Source organism: Salvelinus fontinalis, unplaced genomic scaffold (genome assembly GCF_029448725.1).
Source record: "Salvelinus fontinalis isolate EN_2023a unplaced genomic scaffold, ASM2944872v1 scaffold_0011, whole genome shotgun sequence".
Taxonomy (NCBI): domain Eukaryota; kingdom Metazoa; phylum Chordata; class Actinopteri; order Salmoniformes; family Salmonidae; genus Salvelinus; species Salvelinus fontinalis.
The window spans coordinates 1-12500 of record NW_026600220.1 but is presented as its reverse complement, the minus strand read 5'-3'; the positions used below and the strand labels follow the sequence as shown (position 1 = coordinate 12500).

General features: G+C 42.4%; 1 protein-coding gene across 1 annotated transcript in view; it reads left to right on the top strand.

Annotated features, from left to right (window-relative positions):
* Positions 1-12431, top strand: part of LOC129842085 (neuronal acetylcholine receptor subunit non-alpha-3-like) — a 20595-nt gene extending 8164 nt beyond the window's left edge. The window contains exons 2-5 of the mRNA XM_055910476.1: positions 2405-2556; positions 7850-7894; positions 9988-10097; positions 11334-12431. Coding sequence (XP_055766451.1) covers positions 2405-2556; positions 7850-7894; positions 9988-10097; positions 11334-11475 — 449 coding nt within the window. The 3' untranslated portion in view covers positions 11476-12431. The remainder of the gene's footprint in view (positions 1-2404; positions 2557-7849; positions 7895-9987; positions 10098-11333) is intronic.
* The last annotated feature ends 69 nt before the right edge of the window (positions 12432-12500 follow it).

Here is a 12500-nt window from a genome sequence, read left to right as displayed (position 1 = left end):
GAGTCAGTCTCCTTTAGTCAATTAAAAGAATGGCAGACTCGTAAACAACACATGCTGGGCTTCTTACAGCGTTCATCTCTCTCTCTCTCTCTCTGTCTCTGTATCTCTGCCTCTCTCTCTCTTTCTCTGCCTCTCTCTCTCTTTCTCTGCCTCTCTTTCTCTGCCTCTCTCTCGCTCTCTGCCTCCCTCCCTCTCTCTCTCTCTCCCTCGCTCTCTGCTCCACTCTCTCTCTCTTTGCCTCTCTCTCTGCCTCCCTCTCTCTCTCTCTTTCTGCCTCTCTCTCAGCCTCTCTCTCTCTCTCGCTCTCCTTCTTCCTCTCTCTCTCTCTGCCTCTCTCTCGCTCTCCTTTTTCCCCTCTCTCTTTCTTCTGTCTCAGAGACAATAAATGTGGAAATGTGAGGCTAGTGTTTCGGGTCCCTCTGTTTCTGTCCTCCTCTTATCTGCTCTCTCCATATCCCTCCCTCTCTCTGTTCATTTTTTCACACTCCATATCCTTCTCTCTTTATCCTACACCAGGGGCTCAGCCACAGCCTAACACCACACACTAATACCAGTGAGCTCTCAAAGCATTTAACACAATCCGTATGTGTGTGTGTGGTTGTGTGTGCGTGTCTGTTAAGTTACTATCATTCAGCTCTCTGTGGCTAAGACTAACATAGACAGTAACACTCACTACTCGAACCATGTAATGTAACATTGAATGTATGTATCTCTCTCTAGTGTAGAACCATTCTGACCACTATGGTGTCTAAAGGGTTGATGATGATGTCATGTTATTATATGTACTTAACTCTCTATTCTCTAGTACTTCTCTACACTTATTAATCATATCTCCACTTCCATCAGGATGATATGAGCTCCCTCTGTCTCTTTGTCCTTGTCATCACACACACACACACACACACACACACACACACACACACACACACACACACACACACACACACACACACACACACACACACACACACACACACACACACACACACACACACACACACACACACACACACACACACAAGGAATTAGTCAGTCTGAGCTCCACATGTATTTTTAGGTAAAGGAAATGAAACATGTACTTCCTGCTTCCTTCATATTGTGAGGCAGTACTGTATATAATATGTTAGGACAGGATTTTAGTGCTTCACCGTGTCATGTCCAGTGGATGAGTGAACATGTCGCTCTGTGCTCGACTAGAATTCCTGGGCGATCGTCTCCTTGTCCGAAGTGATCATGTCAGCGTGATCATTTCGTCAGTCTGGGGAGCTCAGATGTGTTCTCTGAGCCATGGCCAGCTGTCTCTCTTTCTGTGTGTGTGTGTGTGTGTGTGTGTGTGTGTGTGTGTGTGTGTGTGTGTGTGTGTGTGTGTGTGTGTGTGTGTGTGTGTGTGTGTGTGTGTGTGTGTGTGTGTGTGTGTGTGTGTGTGTGTGTGTGTGTGTGTGTGTGTGTGTGTGTGTGTGTGTGTGTGTGTGTGTGTTCATGCTGTACTCTCTCTCTCTGAATACCCTACTGAGACCCTTTCTCTGTTGCTTTGGTTTTGTTTCTATAAAGACATTTTCCTTGTTCCCTAACCCTCTCAATTCAATTCAAAGGTCTTTATTGACATGGGATATTTGCCAAAGCAAGTGAAATAAATAATAAACAAAAGTGAAATAAACAATAAAAATTAACAGTAAACATTATACTCACAAAAATTCCAAAAGAATGAAGACATTTCAAATGTCATATTATTTATATATACAGTGTTGTAACGATGGGCAAATAGTTAAAAGGGGAAAAAAAAAACATAAACATGGGTTGTATTTACAATGGTGTTTGTTCTTCACTGGTTGCCCTTTTCTTGTGGCAACAGGTCACAAATCTTTCTGATGTGATGGCACACTGTGGTATTTCACCCAGTAGATATGGGAGTTTATCAAAATCGGATTTGTTTTCAAATTCTTTGTGGGTCTGTGTAATCTGAGGGAAATATGTGTCATTCATTTGGCAGGAGGTTAGGAAGTGCAGCTCAGTTTCCACCTCATTTTGTGGGCAGTGAGCACATAGCCTGTCTTCTCTTGAAAGCCAGGTCTGCCTACATCAGCCTCTCTCAAAAGCAATCCTATGCTCACTGAGTCTGTACATAGTCAAAGCTTTCCTTTTGGGTCAGTCACAGTGGTCAGGGATTCTGCCACTGAATAGCTTTCTAGTTTGCTCAGTTTTTTTGTTAATTCTTTCCAATGTGTCAAGTAATTATCTTTTTAGTTTCTCATGATTTGGTTTGGTCTAAATGTGTTCCTCTCTCTCTCTCCTCACTCTCTCTCTCCCTACTGTTCTCTAAATGTTCCTCTCTCTCTCTCTCTCTCTCTCTCTCTCTCTCTCTCTCTCTCTCGTTCTCTCTCTCTCTCGTTCCCTCTCTCTATAGCTCCAGAGGAGTTTATGTCTCTGGCTGAGATGGAGGATGCCTTGTTGAGGAACCTGTTTAGAGGGTATCAGAAATGGGTCCGACCTGTTCTGCACGCTAACGACACCATCACAGTACGATTCGGACTCAAGATCTCACAGCTGGTGGACGTGGTGAGAACTCACACGCCTTACTGTCCCCTGGGAGAAGAATACTCTGAACAGTCACATACCATCACCTCATCCTCACAAATCAGACAGAGAGAGAGATGGAGGGAGGGAGGAAGGAGGGATGGAGGTGGGGGAGAGAGATTCATGGGGAAGAGAGAGGGAAGGAGAGGAGAGAGGGAGGGAGGGAGGGAGGGATGCAGGGAGGGAGGGAGGGAGGGAGGGATGATGTTCGCCAGGGCAGAAGATGTTGGAGGAAATGCTACTGTCCTACTGTGTTACCATGGTCCTGATCTTTCCAACTGTCTTACCATGGTCCTGATCTGTCTTACCATGGTCCTGATCTGTCCTATTGTCTTACCATGATCCTGATCTGTCCTATTGTATTACCATGGTCCTGATCTTTCCTACTGTCTTACCATGGTCCTGATCTGTCTTAGCATGGTCCTGATCTGTCCTACTGTCTCACCATGGTCCTGATCTGTCCTACTGTCTTACTATGGTCCTGATCTGTCCTACTGTCTTACCATGGTCCTGATCTGTCCTACTGTCTTACCATGGTCCTGATCTGTCCTACTGTCTTACCATGGTCCTGATCTGTCCTACTGTCTTACCATGGTCCTGATCTGTCCTACTGTCTTACCATGGTCCTGATCTGTCCTATTGTCTTACCATGATCCTGATCTGTCCTATTGTATTACCATGGTCCTGATCTTTCCTACTGTCTTACCATGGTCCTGATCTGTCTTAGCATGGTCCTGATCTGTCCTACTGTCTCACCATGGTCCTGATCTGTCCTACTGTCTTACTATGGTCCTGATCTGTCCTACTGTCTTACCATGGTCCTGATCTGTCCTACTGTCTTACCATGGTCCTGATCTGTCCTACTGTCTTACCATGGTCCTGATCTGTCCTACTGTCTTACTATGGTCCTGATCTGTCCTACTGTCTTACCCTGGTCCTGATCTGTCCTACTGTCTTACCATGGTCCTGATCTGTCTTAGCATGGTCCTGATCTGTCCTACTGTCTTACCATGGTCCTGATCTGTCTTACCATGATCCTGATCTGTCCTATTGTCTTACCATGATCCTGATCTGTCCTACTGTGTTACCATGATCCTAAACTGTCCTACTGTGTTACCATGATCCTGATCTGTCCTACTGTCTTACCATGGTCCTGATCTTTCCTACTGTCTTTTCATGGTCCTGATCTGTCCTACTGTGTTACCATGATCCTGATCTGTCCTACTGTCTTAGCATGGTCCTGATCTGTCCTACTGTCTTACCATGATCCCGATCTGTCCTAATGTGTTACCATGATCCTGATCTGTCCTAATGTGTTACCATGATCCTGATCTGTCCTACTGTCTTACCATGATCCCGATCTGTCCTAATGTGTTACCATGATCCTGATCTGTCCTAATGTGTTACCATGATCCTAAACTGTCCTAATGTCTTACCATGGTCATGATCTGTCCTATTGTTTTACCATGGTCCTGGTCTGTCCTACTGTCTTACCATGATCCTAATCTGTCCTACTGTCTTACCATGATCCTAATCTGTCCTACTGTCTTACCATGGTCCTGGTCTGTCCTACTGTCTTACCATGATCCTAATCTGTCCTACTGTCTTACCATGGTCCTGATCTGTCCTACTGTCTTACCATGGTCCTGGTCTGTCCTACTGTCTTACCATGATCCTAATCTGTCCTACTGTCTTACCATGATCCTGATCTGTCCTACTGTCTTACCATGATCCTAATCTGTCCTACTGTCTTACCATGATCCTGATCTGTCCTACTGTGTTACCATGATCCTGATCTGTCCTACTGTCTTACCATGATCCTAATCTGTCCTACTGTGTTACCATGATCCTGATCTGTCCTACTGTCTTACCATGATCCTAATCTGTCCTACTGTGTTACCATGGTCCTGATCTGTCCTACTGTGTTACCATGATCCTAATCGGTCCTACTGTGTTACCATGGTCCTGATCTGTCCTACTGTCTTACCATGATCCTAATCTGTCCTACTGTGTTACCATGGTCCTGATCTGTCCTACTGTGTTACCATGATCCTAATCGGTCCTACTGTGTTACCATGGTCCTGATCTGTCCTACTGTGTTACCATGGTCCTGATCTGTCCTACTGTGTTACCATGGTCCTGATCTGTCCTACTGTGTTACCATGATCCTAATCGGTCCTACTGTGTTACCATGGTCCTGATCTGTCCTACTGTGTTACCATGGTCCTGATCTGTCCTACTGTGTTACCATGGTCCTGATCTGTCCTACTGTGTTACCATGATCCTGATCTGTCCTACTGTCTTACCATGATCCTGATCTGTCCTACTGTCTTACCATGATCCTGATCTGTCCTACTGTGTTACCATGATCCTGATCTGTCCTACTGTCTTACCATGATCCTGATCTGTCCTACTGTGTTACCATGGTCCTGATCTGTCCTACTGTGTTACCATGATCCTAATCGGTCCTACTGTGTTACCATGGTCCTGATCTGTCCTACTGTGTTACCATGGTCCTGATCTGTCCTACTGTGTTACCATGGTCCTGATCTGTCCTACTGTGTTACCATGATCCTGATCTGTCCTACTGTCTTACCATGATCCTGATCTGTCCTACTGTCTTACCATGATCCTAATCTGTCCTATTGTCTTACCATGATCCTGATCTGTCCTACTGTCTTACCATGATCCTGATCTGTCCTACTGTCTTACCATGGTCCTGATCTGTCCTAATGTGTTACCATGATCCTGATCTGTCCTACTGTCTTACCATGGTCCTGATCTGTCCTACTGTCTTACCATGATCCTGATCTGTCCTACTGTCTTACCATGGTCCTGATCTGTCCTACTGTCTTACCATGATCCTGATCTGTCCTACTGTCTTCCCATGATCCTGATCTGTCCTACTGTCTTACCATGGTCCTGATCTGTCCTACTGTCTTACCATGGTCCTGATCTGTCCTACTGTCTTACCATGATCCTGATCTGTCCTACTGTCTTACCATGATCCTGATCTGTCCTACTGTCTTACCATGATCCTGATCTGTCCTACTGTCTTACCATGGTCCTGATCTGTCCTACTGTCTTACCATGATCCTGATCTGTCCTACTGTCTTACCATGATCCTGATCTGTCCTACTGTCTTACCATGATCCTGATCTGTCCTAATGTGTTACCATGATCCTGATCTGTCCTACTGTCTTACCATGGTCCTGATCTGTCCTACTGTCTTACCATGATCCTGATCTGTCCTACTGTCTTACCATGGTCCTGATCTGTCCTACTGTCTTACCATGGTCCTGATCTGTCCTACTGTCTTACCATGATCCTGATCTGTCCTAATGTGTTACCATGATCCTGATCTGTCCTACTGTCTTACCATGATCCTGATCTGTCCTACTGTCTTACCATGATCCTGATCTGTCCTACTGTCTTACCATGATCCTGATCTGTCCTACTGTCTTACCATGATCCTGATCTGTCCTAATGTGTTACCATGATCCTGATCTGTCCTACTGTCTTACCATGGTCCTGATCTGTCCTACTGTCTTACCATGATCCTGATCTGTCCTACTGTCTTACCATGGTCCTGATCTGTCCTACTGTCTTACCATGATCCTGATCTGTCCTAATGTGTTACCATGATCCTGATCTGTCCTACTGTCTTACCATGATCCTGATCTGTCCTACTGTCTTACCATGATCCTGATCTGTCCTACTGTCTTACCATGGTCCTGATCTGTCCTACTGTCTTACCATGGTCCTGATCTGTCCTACTGTCTTACCATGATCCTGATCTGTCCTACTGTCTTACCATGGTCCTGATCTGTCCTACTGTCTTACCATGATCCTGATCTGTCCTACTGTCTTACCATGATCCTGATCTGTCCTACTGTCTTACCATGGTCCTGATCTGTCCTACTGTCTTACCATGATCCTGATCTGTCCTACTGTCTTACCATGGTCCTGATCTGTCCTACTGTCTTACCATGATCCTGATCTGTCCTAATGTGTTACCATGATCCTGATCTGTCCTACTGTCTTACCATGATCCTGATCTGTCCTACTGTCTTACCATGATCCTGATCTGTCCTACTGTCTTACCATGGTCCTGATCTGTCCTACTGTCTTACCATGGTCCTGATCTGTCCTACTGTCTTACCATGATCCTGATCTGTCCTACTGTCTTACCATGATCCTGATCTGTCCTACTGTCTTACCATGGTCCTGATCTGTCCTACTGTCTTACCATGATCCTGATCTGTCCTACTGTCTTACCATGGTCCTGATCTGTCCTACTGTCTTACCATGGTCCCGATCTGTCCTACTGTCTTACGGTACATTTCAGCATTATGGACATCTCTGCCATCTTCCTATACCCTCTCTCTCTTTCCTCGTTTCTCTGTCTGGTGGAGTTGGTTACTGGAGGTTTCTTGAGAAGAAGGGAAGACAGGAGGAGGACAGGAAGAGAGGTAAAAGGAAGGAGGGGAAATGAGAGAAAGGTGGTTAATTTAACAGCAAGGGAAAATACAGGGAGGAGAGGAGGAGAGTGGAGCGAGGGTTATCCTAGAAGGAGGGAGGAGTAAAGGATAGGAGAAAATATGGTTACTCTGAGAGGAAGGAGTGAGGAAAGGGGGGAGAGAAGAAGAGAGAGGAGGTAGAGGAGGTTTTAAAGTGTCCTCTCTCTCACCCTCTTGCTCTCTCTCTTTCTCTCTCTCTCTATGTCTCTAATGGGACCATTGGGCCGAGAGGAGCTAGATAGCATCCATTATTTACACTGACCTCCACAGACACACACACAAACGAGCACGCACACACAGACACACACAGACACACACACACACAAGACCACTCTCTCTCTCTAAATTGTTCTCTGTCCCTGTCTCTAACATCACAAACACACAACTGTGTGAACCACATTTGTTCCTAGTCCTTGTGAGTCAGTCACACACTCCTCTCTCACATTCCTGTAATGACTACATACTGCCACCTTGTGGTCATTTAACCAAAATGCACCAATCTGCCTAAAACCCACCTTTGACCATTGATTCAGTCAGGTAGACATTCAGTCATTCTGCCCCACTGCCTTTCTGGGACACAGAGACACCATGACATGTGTGCCATGGATTTTCACTCCAGTCTAATTTGACTGACATCCTTCCAAACTTCTTCAACTTCTAATCATGCATTCTGTCTTTCATCAGAAACTTTGCTTTTAGTAATGCAGACATTGTTCATCATGCATATTCCTTCTCTGCTCTTCTTGTTCTGACAGGATGAGAAGAATCAGCTGATGACTACTAATGTCTGGTTATGGCAGGTAAGGACCAATCAGCTGATGACTACTAATGTCTGGCTATGACAGGTAAGGACCAATCAGCTGATGACTACTAATGTATGGCTATGACAGGTAAGGACCAATCAGCTGATGACTACTAATGTCTGGTTATGGCAGGTAAGGACCAATTAGCTGATGACTACTAATGTCTGGCTATGACAGGTAAGGACCAATCAGCTGATGACTACTAATGTAAGGCTATGACAGGTAAGGACCAATCAGCTCATGACTACTAATGTATGGCTATGACAGGTAAGGACCAATCAGCTGATGACTACTAATGTCTGGTTATGGCAGGTAAGGACCAATTAGCTGATGACTACTAATGTCTGGCTATGACAGGTAAGGACCAATTAGCTGATGACTACTAATGTCTGGCTATGACAGGTAAGGACCAATCAGCTGATGACTACTAATGTCTGGCTATGACAGGTAAGGACCAATCAGCTGATGACTACTAATGTCTGGCTATGACAGGTAAGGACCAATCAGCTGATGGCTACTAATGTCTGGCTGTGACAGGTAAGGACCAATCAGCTGATGACTACTAATGTCTGGCTATGGCAGGTAAGGACCAATCAGCTGATGACTACTAATGTCTGGCTATGACAGGTAAGGACCAATCAGCTCATGACTACTAATGTCTGGCTATGACAGGTAAGGACCAATCAGCTGATGACTACTAATGTAAGGCTATGACAGGTAAGGACCAATCAGCTGATGACTACTTATGTAAGGCTATGACAGGTAAGGACCAATCAGCTGATGACTGTAGTTTGTTATAATGTTATTTTATATTGTTATGTTGTAATGTAATGGTATATTGTAATGTTATATTGTTATTTTATAATGTTATAATATAATGGTATATTGTTATGTTATAATGTAAGGGTATATTGTTATGTTATAATGTAATGGTATATTGTTATGTTATAATGTTATGTTATAATGTAATGGTAAATTGTTATGTTATAATGTAATGGTATATTGTTATGTTATAATGTTATGTTGTAATGTAATGGTATATTGTTATGTTATGTTATAATGTAATGTATATTGTTATGTTATAATGTTATGGTGTAATGTTATGTTATAATGTAATGGTATAATGTTATGTTATAATGTAATGGTATATTGTTATGTTATAATGTAATGGTATATTGTTATGTTATGTTATAATGTAATGTATATTGCTATGTTATAATGTTATGGTATAATGTTATGTTATAATGTAATGGTATAATGTTATGTTATAATGTAATGGTATATTGTTATGTTATGTTATAATGTAATGTATATTGTTATGTTATAATGTTATGGTATAATGTTATGTTATAATGTAATGGTATAATGTTATGTTATAATGTAATGGTATATTGTTATGTTATAATGTTATAATGTTATGTTATAATGGTATGGTATAATGTTATGTTATAATGGTATGTTGTTATGTTATGTTATAATGTAATGGTATAATGTTATGTTATAATGGTATGGTATAATGTTATGTTATAATGGTATGTTGTAATGTTATGTTATAATGTAATGGTATATTGTTATGGTATAATGTTATGTTGTAATGTAATGGTATAATGTTATGTTATAATGTAATGGTATAATGTTATGTTATAATGGTATGTTGTAATGTTATGTTATAATGTAATGGTATAATGTTATGTTATAATGTTATGGTGTAATGTTATGTTATAATGTAATGGTATATTGTTATGTTAGAATGTTATGTTGTAATGTTATGTTATAATGTAATGGTATATTGTTATGGTATAATGTTATGTTGTAATGTAATGTTATATTGTTATGTTATAATGTAATGTTATGTTATAATGTAATGGTATATTGTTATGGTATAATGTTATGTTGTAATGTAATGTTATGTTATAATGTTATGTTGTAATGTTATGTTATTATGTAATGGTATAATGTTATGTTATAATGGTATGTTGTAATGTTATGTTATAATGTAATGGTATATTGTTATGGTATAATGTTATGTTGTAATGTTATGTTATAATGTAATGGTATATTGTTATGATATAATGTTCTATGTTCTGTAGGAGTGGGTCGATGTGAAGCTCCAGTGGAACCCAGATGAGTATGGAGGAATCACCTCTATCAGAGTTCCCTCTGAAACAATATGGCTGCCAGACATCGTCCTCTATGAGAAGTGAGTGCACACTACTTCCTGCTTCCTATGGGCTCAGCGCTGTGTTTTCAGACTTTCTTTGATACTTTATTGTCCCTGAAAAATCAATGAATGCTTTCTTAGAACCTGCTTTACAGTTTAGACACTTGTAAGACAACTCTTCACTCTAATTTATAACATAGTGTATAACATAGTACTTCTGACGACTTTTCTTCCTCTTCACTTAATTCATCTTAGCAGGGTTAACATGGAGGTCTTTTATAATCATTTATGTTAGCAAGGTAAGCATGGAGGTCTATTATAATCATTTATGTTAGCAGGGTTAGCATAGAGGTATATTATAATCATTTATGTTAGCAGGGTTAGCATAGAGGTATATTATAATCATTTATGTTAGCAGGGTTAGCATGGAGGTCTGTTCTAATCATTTATGTTAGCAGGGTTAGCATGGAGGTCTGTTATAATCATTTATGTTAGCAGGGTTAGCATGGAGGTCTATTATAATCATTCATGTTAGCAGGGTTAGCATGGAGGTCTATTATAATCATTCATGTTAGCAGGGTTAGCATAGAGGTCTATTATAATCATTCATGTTAGCAGGGTTAGCATGGCGGTCTATTATAATTATTCATGTTAGCAGGGTTAGCATGGAGGTATATTATACTCATTCATGTTAGCAGGGTTAGCATGGAGGTATATTATACTCATTCATTTTAGCAGGGTTAGCATGGAGGTATATTATACTCATTCATGTTAGCAGGGTTAGCATGGAGGTATATTATACTCATTCATTTTAGCAGGGTTAGCATGGAGGTCTGTTATAATCTAGTATTGTTTTAGAAAAACCAGCACTAACACGCAGCATCCTGAAAAGTTCAGCTGGTTCTTTTCAATAGGCTCATCGTCTTTTGTTGTGTGCTTTAAAAAGTGTCTAATAAACACAACTCACCAACTAACTTCCCCTCCCTCCCTTCCTTCCTCCCTCCCATCCCTCTCCTCACCACTCCCTACCTCCCTCCCTCCCTCACTCCCTCTCCTCTCCTCACACCTCCCCTCCCTCCCTCTCCTCACACCTCCCCTCCCTCTCCTCACCACTCCCTACCTCCCTCCCTCCCTCACTCCCTCTCCTCTCCTCACACCTCCCCTCCCTCCCTCTCCTCACACCTCCCCTCCCTCCCTCCTTCTCCTCACACCTCTCCTCCCTCCCTCTCCTCACACCTCCCCTCCCTCCCTCCCTCTCCTTACCCCCCCCCCCAGTGCTGACGGGCGTTTCGAGGGCTCTCTGATGACCAAAGCCATCGTGAGGTCAGACGGGACAATCAGGTGGACCCCTCCGGCCAGCTACAAGTCTTCATGCACCATGGACGTCACCTTCTTTCCCTTCGACAGGTGGGACTGACCGCTGGACACACACACACACAAACGCTCACACGCACACAACATACACACATGAACACACACGAGCTCACGCACACATAAACACTAACATGGAAGCACAGACACACACACACACACTAATCAACCAATCAATCCATCAGTCCTACCTGTCGGACGGGAAGAAGGTGACATCCATGATTATCTCTGTTTTACTATATCACTTTATCCATGATTATCTCTGTTTTACTATATCACTTTATCCATGATTATCTATGTTTTACTGTATCACTTAATCAATATCATTTATAAGATTTGTTGTGTCACTTCTTCTCCTTTATCACTCACTCCCCCCTTCCCCTTGGTTGACTGGTTGGCTGGTTGGCTGGTTGATTGGTTGATTGGTTGATGATTGGTCGATTGGTAGATTTGTCGATTTGTCGATTGGTTGATTGAGATGTGACTGGTGTATATTTGCGGTCAGCCTTTTTAAAAAAAACATTTAAAAAAAGGTTTATATAACTTGTTTGTTACTTTACAATATAAATACTTTAAAATAAAATACATTTAACAACACAGACAGAACTGAAGACACCACAGAAATATTTTTTCCCCTCCCCAATACAGACAGAACTGCAGTCACCACAGACAGAATGTTTTCCCCTCCCCAACACAGACAGAACTGCAGTCACCACAGACAGAATGTTTTCCCCTCCCGATACAGACAGAACTGCAGACACCACAGACAGAATGTTTCCCCTCCCCAATACAGACAGAACTGCAGTCACCACAGATAGAATGTTTTCCCCTCCCCAACACAGACAGAACTGCAGTCACCACAGACAGAATGTATTCCCCTCCCCAATACAGACAGAACTGCAGTCACCACAGACAGAATGTTTTCCCCTCCCCAACACAGACAGAACTGCAGTCACCACAGACAGAATGTATTCCTTTCCCCAATACAGACAGAACTGCAGTCACCACAGACAGAATGTTTCCCCCTCCCCAATACAGACAGAACTGCAGTCACCACAGACAGAATGTTTT